The sequence below is a fragment of the Protopterus annectens genome, chromosome 15.part0 (genome assembly GCF_019279795.1).
Source record: "Protopterus annectens isolate FY-2018-M chromosome 15.part0, PAN1.0, whole genome shotgun sequence".
Classification (NCBI taxonomy): Eukaryota; Metazoa; Chordata; order Ceratodontiformes; family Protopteridae; genus Protopterus; species Protopterus annectens.
Genome location: NC_056749.1, coordinates 466,795,152 through 466,817,946, shown reverse-complemented (window position 1 = coordinate 466,817,946; position 22,795 = coordinate 466,795,152). Strand labels below are relative to the sequence as shown.

The 22,795-nt window shown below is 41.1% G+C and overlaps 1 protein-coding gene across 1 annotated transcript in view; it reads left to right on the top strand.

Moving 5' to 3' along the window:
• Positions 1-5,908: 5,908 nt before the first annotated feature.
• Positions 5,909-22,795, top strand: part of NXT2 (nuclear transport factor 2 like export factor 2) — an 89,343-nt gene continuing 72,456 nt past the window's right edge. The window contains exon 1 of the mRNA XM_044057283.1: positions 5,909-6,055. Within this exon, the coding sequence (XP_043913218.1) occupies positions 6,038-6,055 (18 nt within the window). The 5' untranslated portion in view covers positions 5,909-6,037. The remainder of the gene's footprint in view (positions 6,056-22,795) is intronic.

The following is a 22,795-nucleotide window of genomic DNA, read 5'->3' as shown; positions in this document are numbered from 1 at the left end:
AATACCACAGCTCCTCTCTAGGCACCCTGTCATATGCTTTCTCTAAATCCACAAAGACACAATGCAACTCCTTCTGACCTTCTCTGTACTTCTCCATTAACACTCTCAGAGCAAACATCACATCTGTAGTGCTCTTTCCTGGTGTGAAACCATACTGTGGATCACTAATCATCACCTCCCTTCTTAACCTAGCTTCCACAACTCTTTCCCATAACTTCATGCTGTGACTGATCAGTTTAATCCCTCTGTAGTTACTACAGCTCTGCACATCACCCTTATTCTTAAAAATCGGTATCAAAACACTTTTTCTCTATTCCTCAGACATCCTCTCACTTTCCAAGATTTCATTAAACAATCTAGTTAAAAACTCCACAGACATTTCACCTAAACACCTCCATGTTTCCACAGGTATGTCATCTGGACCAACAGCCTTTCCGTTCTTCATCCTCTTCATAGCTATCCTTACTTCCTCCTTGCTAATCCACTGCATATCATGATTCACTATCCACACATCATCCAACCTTCTCTCCCTCTTATTCTCTTCATTCATCAGCCCCTCAAAGTACTCTTTCCATCTGCTCAACACACTCTCCTCGCTTGTGAGTATGTTTCCCTCGTTATCCTTCATCACCCTTACCTGCTGCACATCTTTACTAGCTCGGTCCCTCTGTCTAGCCAATCGGTACAGGTCCTTTTCTCCCTCCTTAGTGTCCAACCTTTTATACAACTCTTCATATGCCTTATCCTTAGCCTTCGCCACCTCTCTCTTTGCCATGCACCTCATCTCCTTATATGATTGTCTACTTTCTTCATCTCTTTGACAATCCCACTTCTTCTTCGCCAACCTCTTTCTCTGTATACTCTTCTGCACTTCTTCATTCCACTACCAGGTCTCCTTGTCCTCCTTCCTCTTTCCAGATGTCACACCAAGCACCTTTCTAGCCATCTCTCTTACTAGCACTGCTGTAGTTATCCAGCTATTCGGTAACTCTTCACTGCCACCCAGTGCCTGTCTTAACTCTTCCCTGAACATCACCTCACAATTACCCTTTTTCAATTTCCACCATTTGATCCTTGGTGCAGCCCTCACACTATTCCTCCTCTTCTTATATATATATATATATATATATATATATAGATAGATAGGCTTTGCAACCAAGCATACCTCGCAAATAGGAATAAAGGCCCTTGAAATTCTGGACATTTAATTAGCATAAAATATGAATATTAAATAGCACATGACTCTTCCTTCTTTCAGTAGGAATTTGAGATACTACTCACAATTATATTTTAAAAAGATAGGGTGACAAAAAGTATGTAAATGTAAGTCCATTATCAAAAGACAATGTAAAATCTGTAGACTTTAATGAACTGTATTGCAGAGTTCCATCATACAAGGTCATTTATTTTTGTTTCAGAAAAAGGGGGATATAAGATGTGTCCACTGGTCTGTTGGTCATAAAGTATAGTTTTCTATGTACTAGACAGCTTTAAAAATCACATTTGGGGGGAGAGGATGCAGAAAAGTGTGTGAAGGTGTAAATCAAGCCTGAAAATAGAGAAATGCAGTCAAAAATAGGGGCATCCAGTGCAGTGTAGGAACTGGCACAAATGTCCAATGTCCAAATCTACACCAAAGTACTATCTGAGCATTTATACAGATGCATGGAATCAGAAATACCCGACAGGACAAAATCATCCTCCGCAAGGAAGTGTAAACCTGTCTGGTGAACATCTGCAATAAATAAACTATATAACAAAATGAAAACATTGCTGTCCAGGGCCAAGAAGGAGCAGGTGCCCAAATGGAAGCAATTTCTCCTTCGCCTTGAACAAGCAAATAAGACCACTAGTGAAATCCTCCAAATCCAACTTTGAGTTAAAATTGGCCACATCTACTAGAGACAATCATAAAGCCTTCTTCACATATGTCTGTAATTTCAAAGGAAGCACCCAGATCTGTTTAGAACTGATGGTCAAGGACACCACATACACAAATGCTGTAGTTATAGCCAATCTACTGGCTGACAGATTCAACGAAAACTTCTTCCCTCTGCCCCCCCCCCCATCAGGAAGTCAAGACATCCCCAGTACATGCCCTTCACCCCTTATCTTTAGGGAACAGGTCATCACTGCCTTCTCAAAGGCAAAAAATACAGCCTCCGTGGGACCTGATAACATCCCAGGCTGCATCCTACATGAACTCAGGCATTAACTTGCAGCACCATTAGGCATCCTATTCAACCAAAGCCCGAGTATTGGCTTTGCCCCAACCAAGTGGAGGACAGTCACTGCCATCCCTTTATACAAAGGTGGAGTGTCCACTGATCCAGGAAATTATAGACCCATCAGCCTAATTAGCCTGATCTACAAGGTCATGGAACGGATTATCATGGACCTCATTAACAGGGACATTGGCATCCTCCAAACACTTGACCCCACACAGTTTGGCTTTGTCAAGGGGAAGTCGTGTCTGTTAAATCTGGTCGACTTCTTTGAGACTGTCACCAAAGTCATGGATGAGGGGAAGAAGGTGCACACCACCTACCTTGACCTGGCAAAAGCCTTTGACACTATTCCCCACTCAGGCATAGCTGATAAACTCTCTCATCTAGGCATCAATCCATACGTTACCAGATGGGTAACAAACTGGCTCACTGATAGAACCCACCTAATCAAAATAGGGGAAGTCATTTCAAGCAGTAGGCCCGTGACAAGTGGCATACCCCCAGGGATTGGTCTTGGGGCCTCAGTTATTCGGGATATACTTCCCTGAGGTGCAGGCCAAAACCAGTGAGCTATGGCTGACCAAGTTTGCAGGTGACTGCAAGCTGGGAGCAGTCATCAATTCCCTAATTGATGTGGACATCTTCCAAGAGGGTCTCACCCAAACAAATGACTGGTGCCAGAAACATGGTCTCAAGCTGAATGCCATAAAATGCATCATCCTCTTTGGGGAGAGTGACATCCCCACATATTATCACATAAATAAATACATCCTAAGTACACAGTCAGTAGTGAGGGATTTGGGCACCCAGGCTGATAGCAACCTGACTTTTGAGCACAATGTTGCTTTCGTTGTATGGAAAGCTTTCTACATGGCCCAGCTCATACGTAAGGGTATCTCATCCAGGGACAAAGAGGTCATAACATCCCTGTATTCTATCCTTATAAGGCCAATTATTGAGTACAATGATCCCTTCGGCATGTACCTCGCAAAGCACATGCAGCAGCTGGAGAGACCACAGGGGTTCCTCACCAGGAGAATCCGGGGCTTCAAACATCTGCCCTACATAGATAGGCTAAAAGTCCTGTCCCTCTACTCAGTTTCATACAGACTCCTCAAAGGTGACCTCTGTCTGCCATACAAAGCAATATACAAATATAAAAGAGCCACTGCCCATATTGCTACAAAGCAATCTCAGACCCCACCTTAATGGGACTGCTGCATATCTGCAAGTCAAGCTCCACTCAAGCAACCAGTATGCGCAACCTCAACGTGGTCTGTGATATCAATAGGACTTGTTGGTGGGGCAGATTTGTATCCCAGAGACTTCCCCATCTGTGCAACAGAATCCCACTCCATGTCAAGCAGAGTACCTCATTATCCCATTTTAAGCACAACCTGGATAACTGGATGGGAAACAGAAAATACACCCCTGGGATTCCACCTGTGTCCCTGCTGGACAGGGGCTTTGGGTGCTGACTTGTCTAAACATGGGCTAAACTCTTGGCTAGGCTTATAAGGGCCTCAAGGGCCAATAGCCTAGTAACCTCCTATGATCCTACTGTTATGTAACTATTTGCTACAGAGTATATTGCATTTTAACAATGGTTTCTGCTGACTTTGTATTTTTTAATGGGGTGTGACTTATTGAATTTTTAAAAATGTACAGCATTCACTAACTTAATACTTCTAGCTAGGGTTGCCACCTTTTCTGCCCAAAGTGGGAAATTTTTTGTAGAAATGTCAGATTTTGCAGGGCAAAACATACACACAGCCACTGCAAAGGACATAACTTCACTTTTTGCCAATATAAAAGCTTATTCTCGTAGCATCTGAGTAGCTTATGCTGATACTTAAATTTTGGTTTTTCAGATACAAAAGTAACTGTTTTATGCATCTATTAAAGAAAATATAGGAAATATTTTGTCCTAAAATCTTGGGACATTTGCCATATTTAGTTTTTTTTTTGCAGGACAGAACTGCCCAAAGAGGGACTGTCCCTCGCAAAGTGGGACAGGTGGTAACCCTACGTTCTGGCTGAAAGCCCATTTCAACCAGGTCCCACGGAAATTATGTGTTTTCGTGCAGTGTGAAAATAGGGTGTTCCACATGTTGGCTGTTTGTCATACTTTGCTAGGGTCTGTGTTCCACATTAGCTTCTTAAGAGATTGAGACCTATGGTGGGGTGGATTTTGTGCAAATATTATGCGACCGTGCTTAACTGCCAGTTTTAAAAAAGGTGGGTTACCAATTTCAAACACAACCTTGGTGATACAGATACAATCCATCAAGAAAATACTACAAACTTCTTTCGGCTTTTTCTCGGTTAGGGGTCGCCACAGCAGATCACCTGTCCACTCATGATTGGCAGTGGAGTTTTACAGTGTCGAGTTGCCAGCCCGGTGCCCAACCTTCCACAGAAGGCATACACACACACTCACACCTAGGGCCAGTTTAGAGTGTCCAATCCACCTACAACATGTCTTTGGGATGTGGGAGGAAACCGGAGCACCCAGAGGAAACCCACGCAACCACAGGGAGGATATGCAGACTCCGCATAGAAGGCACCCCAGCGGAGAATCGAACCTGAGAACCTCTTGCTGTGAGGTGACAACCCTAACCGCTGCACCACCATGGCCGCCTTCAAGAAAATACTACTGTTGTTATTGTGTCTTTCGGCTTTTCCCGGTTAGGGGTCGCCACAGTGGAACTCCGGTCCGCTAATGATTGGCAGTAGATTTTTACGTGCAGAGTTGCCGGCCCCGACGCACAACCTTCAGCGAAGGTACGCCCATTCACGCATGTCTCCACACAGAAGACGCTCTAGCTGAGAATCGAACAAGCAGTCAGTTCTTAATGTACCAAAGCCATGTGGTCACTAGGCTGGCCACCTTTTCAAATGCCCAAAGTGGGACATTTTTGGTACAAACGTCAGATTTTGCAGTGCGAAACATACCCAGGGCCAGTACAAAGGATAGAACTTCACTGTTTTGCCTAAATAAAAGCTTATTCTTGTAGCATTTTAGTTGCTTATTCTGTTTCTTATAACATTTAGGTGTTTCAGATACAGAATAACTGTTTTATGCAACCATTACATAAAATATAGGAAATATTTTTGTCCTAAAATCTCAGAACATTTGCTATTTTTTCACATTTTTTACAGGACACAACTGCCCAAAGAGGGACTGTCCCTCGCAAAGTGGGACAGGTGGTAAACCTAGTGGTCACTCCTCTGCGACTTAAGTTTCACCGTGTGTAGAGAATGGGTTACTTTGCGTCTTGACACTCTGTTTAGAAAAACATTTTACGCGTTTAAAAGTACAAGCCGTTTTATACTCTTGTCATAATCTCATAGTTAATGTGGGTTGTACTTTATTTATATTTACACTGCGAGCCTCATAACTTTGAAGATGACCGGTCATTTCTTAAAGACGCACCACACTGGGTGCGCAGAAGCAAGCATGCCCATTGCCCACTTCATGCATACAAAGAATTGTGTTTTATAACTTTACTCCTATTTGTAGGAGTTCCAGATATATAATCAACAGTAACAATGTGCACCTTCTCTAACAGCTCGGTTTACACATATACGTAATCAGCAACTTCAAAGTAAGCTTCTCTGAGGCTTCAGTGAATGCTTGTTGCTGTGTTTCGGGACTGCCAATCAAATTTGTCTGTCAAAGAAACTACGCCCGACATTCGTGAACATCCGGTGTTGTGCTTCTTTTAAATATCGCCGGCTGAATCATTAGGCTACGGAAGTGTTAGGTTTACTTTTTGTTAGTGTTTAGCTGCTTTTTTGAAGTCCAGATGTCTTCGTCTACGGTAGTAAGTTGGTTTAGTTCGTAAATGTAGTGCTTGAGCTGAGTATCCTCTTTAGTTGGCATATGCTTTTTCTGTTGAACTTTGAAGCCCCCTCCCGTTCCGTTGGAGCATTTCCCTAAAGGTCATGTATTTCTTTGTGTTCTGTGCTGCCCATTACGCTTGAGAAATTGCATTTTTGATCTGTTAGGATTGACGTATTTGCTGTTAAGAGCAGAAGAGATATTACTAGACGGTGATTGATTTGTCGAACTTTTCACTTCTAAATTAGGGTTAGTTGCATGTGATCTGTTGAGCAAGTAGAGAGGTTGTCAGCGTAACAGATTTTCCAAGGGTTTTAAGTCTACAGCAGTAATGAGTAGCCTGGTGGGAACGATAGGATTTTTTTCTTTTTCTACTGCAAGTTGACAGAGCAAAGTTTGGAGGCTGTATCAAGGAGTACTTGAAATACGTGGACAGGGGAACTGTAAATGTGTACTAATGAGATACATTATGAGGTCTGTCACTGCTGACTGTCAACATCCTTTTCTTATTACAGGGTGATTTACGTTACTCTTGATTGTCAAACCATGTCTGTTTCAAGAGTAATTTAATTTGTTCACCCAGGCATTGAAGATTAGAAACATAAGTTCATAATAATTTACAGTCGTGTGTAGTCTACAAGCATTAGTATCACATATTTCGCCTTGCATTGTGGTGAAGAAGCTTTGAGAGGCTGGCAGCATGATGAAAGACTTGGCTAGCTTGTGGTGTAAAATGGCATACATCTGTACTAGATGCAGACATCATCATGTTTGTTATTTCTATTTACTTTATAACTCTCAACCGCTTGGTGTAAGAAATCTGGACAAAGAGCAAAATATTGGGGGGGGACAAAGGTCCATGGGGCTAGATTTTAAATATTGCTCTTAGAAACTTAGAAAGTTGCTAGAATAACAGGATATGTATTGGCATGCATTTTCAGCAGGATATGAAGTCCATAACCCATACGTATGTTTTTATTTATGGTCTTAAATCTTCAGTTATTTGCCAGAAAACCACACATTTTATGAGAAACAGACCAAAAGTATGAGACAAAAGTCTGGGAACTTGAGAACTATGATTTACTTAATTCTTCATCTGGTTAGATGAGTTGATCCAGGAACCTTTTCCAGTCACAGCACATGCTAACAGGCTTATAAGCTTTGGTGATTTTTTCGTTTATGTTAGGAGATACTAGGATGTCCCGTAATAAACACTGCCCCTAATGTGATGCGGGCCCACATTATAATGTAAGAACTCCTTATTGTATTTATGTATTCCTTGATAATCAAGTTTTTTTGAGAAGATGAGATAAAAATAACAGTGTGATGCCCGTTAGGGGCTAATGTCCCTGCACCCCCAAAAGGACTGCAGGGTACTTAAAACTATGTAAAGTGGAGGATGCAAAGGGGAGGCAGCTCCCCTTGCTGGATGTTTGTGTGTGTGTGGCTGTCTTTCACTAAGTCAGGAATGTCCACCCCATCGGGGAGCAAATTATGACTGTCCTCATAAAAACAATCGCCAAATCTGTACAGGATAATAACACTCGGGATATTACCCAGCTTAACATCATGTTTTATGCAGACTACTTAGTATTTATAGTGGGTCAGAAATCTGTATATCATGTGACCACCAATTTGCAGCATTCTTTTTCTTTATCTGGAATTGGCTTGCTACCAGTAAATTTGCCATGAAACCAAGTAAATCCAGTGTAATGATCTTGGGAACACATTTATAGTGGGTCAGAAATCTGTATATCATGTGACCACCAATTTGCAGCATTCTTTTTTTTCTTTATCTGGAATTGGCTTGCTACCAGTAAATTTGCCATGAAACCAAGTAAATCCAGTGTAATGATCTTGGGAACACCTGAAATAGTAAATAGTATTCACGCTCCATACATTGCTGATCATTAAGGAACTCCTATTATATAACACAAATGAACAAAAATATTTCTAAGTCTGTCTTGATATACATACTTACTACTGAAGCTAGATAGACTATGGCAGTCAACATACTCATCCTCCAGATTGGAAAATGCTCCAACTGTAATTGCCTCAATGTCCAGCTACAGCGCTAACTTACTTCAATAACAAGTAAAATCTTCAGAATTATAAATCTAGCCACTAGAAATAAACATCAGTGCACCACCATTCAGAATGCAAATTATCTCCCAGCATCTGTTAGATCTTCCAAGTTTGCTGAAGGACAGATACAATCCTCCACTAACAAACGCTTAGTACAGTACTGCAGATACTCCTTAGTCCATCACATCTCAACTGACCAGTTCTCCTTAATTTGTTAAAAAAATGCACCAGGCTCCCTTAACATCTTGTCTAAAGAAATCTAATCTGTTTAGCTCCAGTTTAAAATAAACTTGAAGATCTTGCTAATGAGCAACTCGCTGGAGGGTGGTCTAATGGTTAAGATGTTTGCTTTACAAACACAAGGTGCAGGGTTTGAGTCTGACAAGGGATAATTGGTTAGGCTTAAAATGAATCGCAGAGGCAGTTAGCTTAGTACTAATCTATGAACCTCTCCCTTGCTGACTTTTCCGTATATTAAGCCAAACTGTAATGGTTACTATAAATTGTCTATTGTAAGTAGCATCTCCCTTATGTGTTATGTCCTTACAGATTGTACAGTGGTTTTGTATGTACTTGCAGTTTCACTGTCATTGGATTGCAGTTGATACTTTTAGCTGACATGCAAAGCCTTGATTACTTTAATTGGTTTATGTATGTGTGTTGTATTCGCCCTTAATATTGTAATGAGTATCTTCCACCAGGCAGTGGCTGAAGGGTCCTGTGCCATCCTACACCCTGTTAAGCAGAAGTAAACAACACCATGACCATGCATTTGAGCTGGGCATTTAGTAAAATAATCTGTACGAACACTTTGTGACATGCATGGTTCTGTAATAATTTCAGGAAGTTATTAAACCTGTTTAAGTAGAAAAGCATTTTTTTGGAAATAAAATGTAAAAATTAAGCATGGTGTTCAGATAAATATAAGTAGTCATTACCCAGTTCTGAAGCAGCTGAGGATGTTACCATTTCAGGTTATCTGAAAAATTAGGGTGCTGTTGTCAAAGTGTTGCAAATATGCCACGCATTATTCATATGTGAAGCTAAGGGGTTGTGAATGGATGGATTCAAGTATTAAGCTGGACCACAAATCCAGTATGGGGTTAATGTACCGTCTATGAAACCACTCTTCTACAACCTTTTAATGTTAATGGGGTGTGTACCAAGAACTTCCTTAATTTGTTTATTTCCTGTATTTCAGGGAAAATCTAATTAATGCCTCTGCGCTTTTGTATAGCAGTTGGAGCCAAAATTTGCTAATCAAACTTCTTGTAATTACCCAATGTGACTCCATCTTCCCCTGTAGTGGTTGTTATTACACTGAGTAATGCCTTTCCTAAGTTATGTATGTTTGATCTCATTAAGAAATGAAAGAAAGCAGGAGGTAGTTGAATATGTTGTTAGAGAAAGTCCTTCATTCAAATCTTTGAAACTAATCTTTTGATATATAAAGCTGTTTTACGTCTGTTTCTTGATTGTATTGTTTATGCTTGGAGCATTAGAGGAACAGTAGTTTTTGAGATCTAAAGTGACATTCATGGATAACTTGTACTGTCCGCTGCTTTTTACCGATTCATCTTATTTGAGATATAAATAGCACAACTGGTCTGTTGATTGCATTTGCAGCATTCAGCTTATTTTTTTCTCTACTCTTTTAAACTGAGTTCTGTTAAATAAAGGCTTGTGCATCTTAATTGGGTAGTCCTTATTATTGCAGTTGTCAGCAGGTGCTATTAAAGGGGGAAAAAACACAAGCCCTTTTTTTTTTTTCCCCCCACAGCATTTGTTGCAGAGAGAAAGAGAAATAGTATTGAATCACAATGGCTGACCAGCTTTTTTTTTGGATAGTGATCCACTTGTTAGATACAAAATGTAAGTGCACATCTTTACAGACAGCATTGTTTTATTCTTAAGCATAGCACATGGGGTAACTTCTGATTTGTTATGCTCCAGGATTATAGTTTGGGTGAAGTGTTAGTATTTTACAGTGTAATGAATCAAGTAAATGCTGGGAGTATGTCAACATTAATGAGAAAATGATGCACAAAGACATTTTTACCTTTGTAAAAAGAAAAATTCTCATAACACACATTCAAGATCAAAAGGCTGTACTTTATACTTTGCTGCACTGTAAAGCAAGCAATGACACGACAGAAAATGTAACCTGTCTTTTAAGTAAATGTAACACATTTCTTAAACATTCAGGAAAATAAGATACCTGTGACTTGGACAACTGCCATTTGTTTACACAAGAGTTGTATACTTATTTCTTTGTATCTAGCATAATTGATATAAAGAGGATTTAGATCGGATTCTGAGGTCAAGACTTCCAATCAGTAAAGCAAGATCATGTTAATATGGCAGGCCCCATAACAGCCATTTTGTAGAAAATATTTTAAAATGTAAGTAGTACATGTTGTTATTTTGATTTATTGAAATAGTGTAGAATATAAAGATTCAGTCAGAAATGCATTTTAGGAGTTCCATGGCAGAGTTTTCCTTTAGGGCTCCATCATCCCTTGATAATGAAGGTGCAGTTAATTAATTGCAGACTTCGTATTGTACTTTGATGCTAATGCAAAATAGTGTAGATTTATTCCATTCATTCTGATTTTAAGCAAAAATAAAGAATTTGGAAAATATTTTCATTGTTGATGTCATGATGTGGAATCTATTCTGCATTACAGGAGAAATCAAAAGCTTTGACTTCAAAGCTTACTGAAAGAACATCACTGTGTAGGGGTGTTAATATTGAGGTAGTAAATTGTCTACAGTGAATGGTCATCATTGTTGGCATTTGTTAGTGTACTTTTCTCATTTTTCTAAGAAGTCTTTCCACATTTCAGTTCAGATTCTGGCTGTGAATCATAGACTTGGTCTGTGCTGTTTACCAAATGTGCCCTGCGGTCATGCGGCCTACTGCCAAACGTGTGAGTTGGTCTGTGGTTGCAACACAAAATACTTTGCATGCAATCCTTTTGAGTGATTTAATCAGGTTGTACCCTGCAGTGCAGTGGACGAGACCTGCCCTTTGTAAAACACTGTACTGTATCCAGCAGTGGCTTGCTATTGGTGATTTTTGAGCTTCAGAAATGAACAGCAGTATCACCAGTGGTACTGTCCACCATGTGCGCCAGGGACCAGCAGTATGTTACTGTTTGCAGTAATGTACAAAAGACATGTGATGACTACTCCTTGCCAAATTTGCTGTATAGTAACAACCATGTCACAATGAAGCGGAGGATAGCAAAGGAAGATAAAATAAAGACACTGGCTGGATAAAAACATAATTTAAAACATAACATACCAACTTATAAATAAAGCTTGAAGAAAGAGGTAACTGATTGTAGTCCACAAATTCCCTTGCCCATCAGTGACTCTGCAAGTCAGGAAACCCGCTTCCCAATGCTTTATTACAACTCGCCACCACTGAAGATTACACAGTTGCTGCCAGCAATGAGATGTAGTCTGTGGCTTGCACAGCTCTGTAGGACAGAAACTGCAGAGGTGATGCACGGTGCCAAGATCTGAGGAGGTTCCTATCATTGGCCAGATCTTTTCACCATGATAAAATGTGCAGATAATGCTTCCTTTGTGTCGCATTATCTCCTGGTCAACAGAGCCTCTGAACCTGACACTAAATTGTGACTTTTGATGGGCTAGCTTGGTCAGGTTCATCCATTTCATCAGTAGGTGGAGAGGGCTCAGTCTGCCCAACCAGCATGTGTATTAGGGTCTGTTGGAAGATCCGTATCAGAGTCCTTGATTTGGCTGTGGTGGTGGAATTTCTGCCAGATCACAGCTACATCTTGGTATGTGTTTTTGGTTATGTTATTTGTGTGCTTAGGCTAATATGTGACACTCCAGTCTGTTACAGATGTTGCAACAATTCGTCCCCCACAATATCCGTATCATGGTGGGCAGCCTCCACAACCTCCCACAAAGCTGTGTCCAGTGCATCATGACCATCAGCCTGCAAAAATAAACTGACCTATGGGCTGTGGATGCATTCCTCTATAGTAATGACATGCGGCAACACTTTGTACAACTTTATAACAATAAATGAGCTTACTCACAACACTCATTGGTTCATAGGTAGGTACTAGGCTATCTGCTCGAAGGCATTTATAAGCCTAGCCATAATGTATTGGCTTTCGCTGCCCCCTTAGATTAGTTCCCTGTGCCTCTGTCCAGCAGAGCCACTGTAGTGATCCCCGGGGTAAACTTTCTGCTTCCCATCCACTCGTCAAGGTTTCTCTTGAAGAATGCTAGTGAGGAGCTCTGCCTAATGTAGATTGGAATCTTGTTCCAAAGCATGGGAAGTCTCTGGGATGGGAATCTGTCCCTCCAGCACTTCCTATTTATTGTTGTGGTGAGGTTTAGATCCCTAGAGTGTGTGGCTTGAGGGGATAAGGTTTTATTTAGGTGGAGCATGTCCATCAATTCTGGGTTGGACATGGTCTTGTATGTCAGGCAGAGATCACCTGTGAGCAGGAGGTATGCAACTGAGTACAGCTGGAGTTTCTTCAGTTGAGCTGCATATGGCATCTGTTTGAGGCCAGTGATCCTCTTGGTGCGGTACTCCTGTGGTCTTTCTAGCTGTTGCAGGTGTCTTGTGTGGCTCCACCTTTGTGGAGCAGAATAACCGTTGCTGTGCACCACTCCTATGGGTACGTTCTCTGTGGAGAGGCTGAGTTTGAACAGTGTGTTTAGGTGAGGGGTTTGTTCGTCTTTGAGCTTGTGTAGGACACAGCCTGGGACACTGTCCGGTCCCACCGATGCTGTGTTTTTGGCTTTGGAGAGGGCTGTTTTAACCTGAGTGTCTGATTTCAGGGGCTCTACATTCTTCTGGTATGGTTATGGGCCCTTTTGGGGGTGAGAGGGGGGTGAGGTTTGCACTGAACCTGTCTGCCAGGATGTTGGTAATATCGGTTAGTTCAGTGTATTTTGTGTCATTCTGAGCAGATATGAGCAGTGCCACTTAGATTCTTGACATAGCTAAAGAATGCCTTGTGGTTATCTTTGGAGTCCTTGGCATGTTTTCTTTCAAAGCTCGCCTTGGACGATTTTATGAGGGATCGTAGTTTCTTGCTGATACTGATCAGTGATGTCTTCCCTTCTTGGGATTTTACTCTCTTCTGTACTAGTTTCCTCCTTCTATTGTGTAGCTTGTTTATGGCAGGCGTCCACCAGGCTGGTTTCCTTTTCTTGGAGGAGTGAGTCTTGGTTTTGCTTGGGATAGCACAATCCATGCATTCTTGCAGGTGCCTGTAAAATGTATTAGTAAAGGATTTTGCAGCTTGGACAGCATTATCCTTTAGCATGGGGGCTTTGAAACTTTTCCCCTCCAAAACAGTCACTAGAGCCATTGATGAGGGCAAAGCAGTCCATACAGCATACCTGGACTTGGCTAAGGCCTTCGACACAATACCCCACTCGGGCATCCTAGATAAGCTAAACAGCTTAAAAGTAAACCCTTATGTCACTAGATGGGTTGCAAACTGGCTAAAGGACAGAACCCATAAAGTTAAAATCGCAGGAGCAATGTCAGACTCAAAGCCAGTCACAAGTGGTGTCCCACAGGGATCTGTCCTGGGACCCCTCTTGTTCGGCATTTATTTTTCAGATGTTAAAGCAAACCTGGGAGGGCTGTGGCTGACAAAGTTTGCAGATGACTGCAAACTAGGCGCCATGGTCGATACACCAGCAGACACACACATCCTACAAAAAGGCTTCACTGAAACGGACAACTGGTGCCGTAGTCACGGCCTTAAACTAAATGCCAAACAATGTATAGTCATCCCTTTTGGAAAAAACAAAGTACCCACAAATTATCACACAGACAGCAACCCACTGAGTATGGAAAAAGTAATCTGAGACCTAGGGACCCAAGTAGACAGCGACCTCTCATTTGACACCCATGTTGCCAAAGTGGTTAGAAAAACATTCTACCTTGCACACCTCATCATGAAGGGATTCACATCCAGATCCAAGGATGTCATTCACATCCAGATCCAAGGATGTCATTCACATCCAGATCCAAGGATGTCATTCACATCCAGATCCAAGGATGTCATTCACATCCAGATCCAAGGATGTCATTGTACCCCTATATTCCTCCCTCATCAGACCCATGATTGAGTACAATGCCCCATTTGGTATGTACCTCACCCAGCATTTGCAACAGCTGGAGAGACCACAAAAGTACCTCACCAAAAGGATCAAGGGTCTCCAACATATGTCTTATTCTGCCAGACTAAGGAAACTTCAGCTCTGTTCAGTAGCATACCGCCTGCTCAGAGGTGATCTCTGCCTGACGTACAAGGCTATGTCCAATCAGGATCTGATGGATATGCTCTACCTGAAAAAATCCAAATCCATCAGGACCACGAGAGCTAAAGACTTAAACCTCGGCACAAGTATGAATAGGACATGCTGGAGGGATAGATTCATAACCCAGAGGCTTCCCATGCTTTGGAACAGGATCTCAGTTCGTATTAGGCAAAGCCCCTCACTGACTCTCTTCAAGAGAAATCTTGATGAGTGGATGGGAGATCGTAAGTTTATCCCAGGGGTCACATCTGTGTCACTGCTAGACAGGGGCACAGTAAACTAATTCTATTATATAAGGGGACCTTCATTGTGTCACTACTAGACAGAGGCACAGTATTCTAGATTTATTCTGTACATTTTTTGTACCATTTCATGGGGTGGCAAAAGCCACATCACTATGGCTAGGCTTACAAATGCCCCAGGGCAGATAGCCTAGTACTATACTATGAAAAGTTTTTCATGGCGGTTTCCTTGTCCGGGGATGGCAGTAGGAATGAAATGGTGTACTGTGGCATCTCTGGGCCTGGTTCCACACCAGGTAGATTGATTTGCCGACACAGGAGTTCAGCATAAGTTGGGTGCTGCACTCCTGATTGTATCGTCTTTTAGATGAGCCGTTAAATTGAGGTCCCATCTGCTCGAGTTAATGGTACCTGAAGAGGTGAATGTAAAAGATCTGTGGCACTTATCAAAAAGAGTAAGGATCTTTTATTTGACACAACATAAAAAGCACTTGTATCCTCAGTTTTTATTTTCCATGTTAGTATTTTCTCTTAATTTTTAATTTTTTCCTTTTCTTCTCATCCTCTTCCAGAATGTTTTTGCATTGAGATATTCTCGCTAGTCTCTTCTTTACCCACTTTAATAATCTATGTAAGTTTAAAAAAGAGGAATAAACAACGGGATTTAGTTACCCCAGTCCACCTTCATCTTCACTCGTATACAGAACAACTCTTTTCTCTAGGTCTTATTGAATCCTTGTGAAAGAAAACACCAGTTGCACAATTTTCTTTTCGTATTTTACTAGGATCATGCAAACATTTCAAATGTGCTTCTTTTTTTTTTTTTTTTTTCCAATTAATAATGAATTCAACAGAAACATTTTCTCTGAATGCTAATTCTCACACACAATATATATTTATTTTATCAGCTCCTCGTTGCTTTATAACAAATTTTTTCCCAAATTTCATTCCGAGCAGACACTTCATTCATTGAAAAATACACCCCCTCAATTTTCACTACATCACCTAAACACTTACTTTTATCTGTATTCAGGGTCATTCCCATTTCCTTTCAACATCATTCAAACACTTCCCTCATCCATATTTTGTTCTTAACAACTACATCTATAGCGTGTGTGTCAGAACTGCCAGTATCACTGCCTCCTTTTGCATCACGTATCTAGCAGTTTTCATTTTATAAGCTACTTCACTCTCTATTGCATTCATCACCAATGCAAACAGTATTCCACTCATGGAATATCCTTGTCTTATACCACACATCATGCATGTTTTTTTATTTGGCCACCCATTCACTAATACTGTGTCTTTCTTTTATTCTGATATGCTGGTGTGCATACACTTCTAATTTTGTTACATATCCTGTAACTCTCCAAAACATCCCACAAAGCATTTTGTCCTACTGTATCAAATGCCTTACTGAAGTCACCTACTATAAGTTCATGTACTACATTTAGATTACCACAGTTTCTGTTACAACCAATAACAATTTTTGACATCACTTCACTTCTCTTTTATACCATCTATACTTGCTTCCATAATATCCCTAATCATTGCTTCCAATCTCCTGTGTATTATTCCCACAAACATTTTATAGTCTGTGTTGTTTAGTGTGGTAAGCCTCCACTGTGTAATACTTCTCATCTTTTTTCCATACAAATTTTAAATTCCCACTGTGCAACTCTTCAAAATCAAACTCTTCCTGCAACAATTTATTCAGTATGTTTACAAAATACTCTTGTTTGCCAGTCCTTTAATTTCTTGTACGTTCTATAACTTATACCATCTGGGGCCAGTACTTAAAGTACTGAATCAACATTAACTTATTTGCTTCCTTTTCAAATTATCAACTTGTTCAGGAAATGTTTACTTTTTATTGTGTTTTATTTTCCATTCTTATACATATTTTCCACCTGCTGTAGTATTGTACTCATTTGCTCTTTTGTTTGCTTTTTTACCTCTCCTTTTACAGTTTTCATTTATTTCATTATACTAATATTCTGCTTTAGTATTTTTCTCAGTAAAGCAGATACCTCCTCCCTTCTCCCTTGTAAATAATATCTTTTGGGTACAAGGATAATCCCCCCCCCCCCACTGTCTCCAGAGTCGGACAGTTGGGCCTCCCTTCAGGAGCACTGGAAGGGCCTACCAGAGAAAGTATCTCCGTCGTCCTGGTTCTGCGGACCCCCTCTGCCGCAAGGTCGGCATCTTCCATTGTTATTTCCCCCTCTACCCCTGGGGGAAAATTCTCCATGCGTGTCGGACTAAGCTCGCTGGGATTTCCGGAGCCACATTTTCCCACTCTTCTGGCCCTTAGGAAAGGGCCTAGATGGAGCAGAAAAATGTACTCCCATGGCAAGGAGTGTTTTGCCATCCTGTTCACACCTGGTGAGTCTCCCTCTTACCCGAGGCCTGAACAGGGACGAGTCAAAGGGGGCACTGGTGAAGGAAGACTAAGGGCTCTGCAAAATGACACAGGCGCATCCATCGGTGTCTGTGTAAGGCTACCCCTGTGCCTGCCACCCTGCTCGCTTCATCGGCTGCATAAGAAATGAGCCGTATGGAGGAGTTGGCCACGGAAGCCAAGGTTGCAAGCTGAGAAGCCATCTTATTAGAGGCTCCCGCAGCTGTAGGATACTGTAAAGTATCTCCTAACTCCTTGAGGAGATGCCTTTGAAGCCTTGTAAAGTGAGAGAAATAGTTCAGCGACCTGAGTGTAAAGGTTGCTGAAGAAAACGTATGCTTCCCATATCTGTCCATCGTACAAGACTTTTTATTCGGCGGATGGACAGATGAAGTTTCCGCTAATTCCTTCTTGGAGGCTGCTGCCACTACCATTCCTAAGCATGCTAATGTAGCACCACGTCATTCCATCATGCACCCTGCACACCGCCACATGATAGACAAGGATGACTAGGTACCCTTGTGAGTTCACATGTAGCATAGTCTTCTGTCAAGTACTCTACATACCATCCCATAGTACATTGGGGGGGGGGTCAGGTATCTGGGGAGTCCCTGGAGGGGGATAGATGCTCATGGAATGACTGTTTAGTTCTGTGTTAATCCATCTTACACTTTGTATACCAGCCTTTAGTAAGCAGAGATGACCATGTGCATATGAGAATTACACTAGTCCATCAAGGGGACTCCCTGCCCACCACCCATTGTGTATAAGGTTGAGTAGATGCCTAGAGTAGTGCAGTACCATGTTCACCATCCCACATAACACATTGCTAGCTAGCAAAGCATTGTACTGCCTTTGCGTGCTGTACTATTTAATGCAAATCATATGCATTTGAACAATACAACAGCAAAAGTAGCAAAAATCATGCATGTATAACTGAGTGTTGTAACATTTTTCTGTCCCTGTTCTGTTGGTGTGCTTTTTGGTTCTGTGTTTTGGAAGGAGTAGTAACAGATTTGTTATTGTAAGATGGCAAAACATTACCCGGGCGTACAGAGTTAAGTCTGTAGAACTCACCAAGGTCAGACACTGTACAGGTATCCTTATTTGAAGTGCTGCAGATGTTCCATTTCTGCAGCAGTGTTCTACCCTTCACTGACAAAAAGTATTTCTGCAATTTGTTGGCATATTTCTGAGTAGCTAGCTGCAGGTCAGAATTTCATTGCCATAGACTTGTAGCAGGTAAGAAAAGCATCTCCCTACAAATGGATGAGTCCCTGTCCTCCCCTCAGGCTGGAGTACAAGGGACCTTTTTTTTTTTTACTTCAAAGCCTAGCATTTTGGTACTGATGTAATTGATCCTTTATGTAACTAGTATTAAAAACATACCTCGGGTATGCATTTTCCATCATGTGACTTCAAATATGGTGGTACAAACACACACTCATGGATATGAAGTGGTAAAATTAGATTCCTTTGGTTGTCATAGCTGTCAGTCATACTGTATCGATTGTGTGGTTGTGCCTACTTAAGGATATAGTGTGCATGTGTGCTGTGCAACTTAGCTGATGCCTGAATACCTTTGCTTAATGTGTGATAACCTTGTGCACACGTATCCCTGGTAGTTCATGTTTGAACACATTGATTTAGATAGGACTGTAGTCTGTACACACACTATTCCCATCAGGCATCACTTCCCGGTGCTGATGTGCTAAGTATGTCTTTTTACCATTATATTTCAAATATTGATGCATTATCTTGTCCTTTTAATGTATGTCGTAGGGTTTCTTGGAGGCCAGGCTGGTTTTCAAAACACCAGCAGTTGGCACTCATTTTGTACTCAGTAGTGCACAACCATCTGGCTTTTCCCCAGAAGGGCAAATAGCCAGTATACCAGGGGCTTTCCTTTTCTCCATGATGTGGGGCTGATATATATATATATATCTATATATGTAATGGGTAGGTGCATAGGGCTTGCCCCCTACAAAATTGATATTTACTCTTGAATGCTTTTTGCAGTTGGGAGTTTTTGATTATGATCTCACGTGTGTGAGGTGATCAACAGATAACTTGAATACTTGTCAGGGAGACTAGTTTCTGCATAGTTGCAGATAATGCAGTGTGGCAATTACTCCAGATTGCATACACATTGATATGGTCAAAGGTATAGAGCAAAATATGACTTACCGTGCAAAGACTGCATGAGTGATAGTGTTAAGTCATTAAATATGTTCGGTACACCACTGACTTCTACTGTTGAGTACTAGATGCTGACATGATGCTTAAGTCATGACATGCCTGCCTCATGTGCCCCCAGTAGTCTTGGATCATTTTAGGGTGTGCACCTTCTGAACTGATACACCATGCAGCTGAAGCACTGTAAGTAAGAACAGAAACCTCACTATTGTACTTGTGCATGCCCATGCATTGTTTAAACATTGTATCAGTACAAAATGCTGATAGGCAGTTCATCACGAAAGTACTTGAGAAGGAAGAAGAAAATCCATCCACCTACCACCCATTTTTGCACATGGGGTTGGGAGTGTCACTTCATCACTGACCATCATCTAGAGCCAAGGTTTACACTGCCAGTTGACTGGCCCGGCTGCAGTAGATCTTCCATACCACACACTCGCACGCACACAAATGAGGGAGGAAACCAGAGCACCCAGAGGAAACCCACACGAATGAAGGGAGGGACTGCAGACTCTGTGTGTGAAAATAAAATTTCATGCACTTTCTAAAGAAAGCCTTGGTGTTATACACCCAAATCAAGGAGCTAATAAGAGTCCAAAGGAGGGTTCCAGACTTTTGGAACAGCCAGAATCTGTGTAACAGTGTTTGCAGTGAAGAAGCATTAAGCATTTGTGGGTCCTCCATTACATATTTATATGGAAGGGAGCTCATTTAAATATTATTGCTTGGAAGTTAAGCCTCTGTTGATCAGTTTGCCACAGATGAGCAACAGTGGCAGCTGTTTTTTGTTTTGTGGGGGTGGATTTTGATGTTGTGTGTTGCACTACTTTGTATTGTGAGACCATGTGACAATAGTGTACTGCATTCTGAGTTTGCTTTTTATTAGTAATGGCTAGGCACATTAAACCTAGTTGCAGTTTGCATGTTATTACTCCTCTGTTTTATGACTGGTGTTGTATGGTTGTGTCAAGGAACAGAAAAGTATACTTTACAGAGCATGACAATGAGGGTTATGACGGTACAAAAAGCAGCAACAAAGCTTTCCTTTTGGATCACATTGGTGATACACAATGAAAGGTGCGTGCTGAGGTCTTAGTCAGTCATTGCCTTTGCCAGCTGCAGTCTTTTAATGTTTGAGTTAGGGGGGTTATTGTGATGGCTTATAAGACTTCTCAAAAGACTTTTGGGGGGGGGGGGGTCTGCCCACTTGAGCAAAGTGGCTAGGCGGTATCCGCCAGCTTGACCCTCCTCCCAGATATGGAAACAATTGTGGCACTATTGCCAGATGTTTTGGTGCATGACATTTGAGGTGGATGGATAATGGGGTTGCTGGACCCCACATCTCGAAGAGATGTATATTTTGATGTGTGTGTGCTATACTCGTATAATTATATGGTGCTGTGCCTGTAATGTGTATAGGTCCTCTATCCAAGCTCTCAGCAGAATGTGAGAAGGTGTAGCAAATGCAGGTATAGGCAGACTGTTATGGTTGAGAGTCCACTGTGTTTGACTAATTGCATTACACCGCAGTGTTGAAGAAAGTAAGGACAGCTGTGTTTATAGAAGAATTTAGATAAGCGAGGTGTATTGTAATTTTAATAACTTTTTGTTAATGCAATAGTTGCTTCAGCAGAGAACAAACGGAATTCTGTAATTGTGATTTTACTTTTTGAAGCACATTGTCTACAGTTCTGTCATTCTGTAGTTTGAATGACTAGTTTGGTCCATGAGAATTCGTAAGTGCTTATACTTGTAAGTCTGGTTAATTAAATTACCAAGAAGTGTAATCTGAAATGGTTTAAACAGTTTGTGGTGTTGCAAAAAATCCACAACAGTAGTTGTTCTAGAATTGTTTGCAAGTTTATCTATGCTATCCAGTTCCTTAAAGAATTAAAGCCTCCTTGCAGTTTATTTTGTCAACTGGCCTTTTTTTTCATATCCGAGTACAGATCTTTATCTCCACACACTAGTTTTCCTTTTTTCACTTTTGAAAAGTCAAGGATTAGGTTATTCAGGAGGACAGAAAAACACATAAGCCTCAGAGCAGACTCCTGGGGAGCACTACTAGTAAGTTCCTCTTGCTGATGGTAACCTGAAATGCTCTCTTAATTTCGATTAACTATTCATCCAGGACATTAAACCAGGATTAGAGTTTATGGATTCTATTGTATTGAAAAGTAGGACATGACAGACAACTTTGGTATTTCATTCTTTATGTTAACAACCCATCAGTAAGTAAGGCTGGCCCATTTGTTAAAAGTAGTGTTTTGTGATTTGGGTAATACCCTAACCGCTATCTACAATCAGTCTGAACCTAGGAATCCATAGTTGCGCATGTGTTCTTTACTGTGTTAGTAGATTTTGTTTTAAAAGCATTTTAGCAATGGGGCACAGATTTGAAATTAGTCTAAGTATTTTTGGGTTGAGAACTTTAGCCAGTGGCATTATAGGCATGCTTAAACAAAGATGGTATAGGACCTTATTTTTAAAAGTGTTGACCATTCTTGGGAACGCTGGATATAATTTTACATTGTCTGAGCCCACCATTTTATCTATATTTCTGAGGATATTTGTTAAACTTGAAGTGAACTTCTCTATAGTCTGGTGATGGTGGTAATTCTAATTGAGAGGCGGTGTGTAGTGTTGTTGGTAGAGGAATATCCTATGGGCAGGAATTGGTGGAATAGCTGAGCTGGCAGATGTGTTGGCAGCAGAGGATGCTTTAAATCTTTGAAGTTATTAGTAGAGTGAATATTGGCCAAGAAGTTAGTTTATTGTTGGAGCCTGAAATTCTTTTTGGTGTTCCAAAATGTCTTTGGCATGAAGACAGAGAAATTTATTTTATTTTATTCATAAGTAAGGAGGATTTGGCAGAGTTAGTTGCTATCCTGCGCTATTTTTTATGTTTATAGGTTTGGTAGAGGTTCTCATTATGGGGACCTAGATTTCCATTCTACCCATGGTTTAGCCCCCCCCCCCCCCCACACACACACACACACACAGAGCTTTTAATTTTGATATGGATCCAATGTTACCTCTGTCTTCTTAGTTAGCTTGAGAAAGCACATCTTGTACTATGAATAATTGGTTGGTGAAGTAAGACTAGGCAGTTTCTCCATTGCTCTGCCTGGAGAGTGCGGCTCTAGATATTCTTTCCAGGTGAGACAGTAGGTTCCTAGTTAACTATTGGGCTAGCTGCCCTCGGACACTTTAAGCCTAGCCAGTTTCTTTCTTTTTTGTTAATCAAATAACCTTTTCCATTTGGTTATAGATCGTCCTTACCCATCCCATGGTTGGTAATTTTATATTATCCCTACTTGAGAATAACTGAGATCATACTATACATAATTTGAGGGACCAATTCTTGAAATAAAGCATTTAGGAGCTGCATCTGTACATTAGTATTATTACATGGGGCAGTCCTGTGGTAAATGTTCTGTTTCTCATACATAGAGCTAAGTTGCAG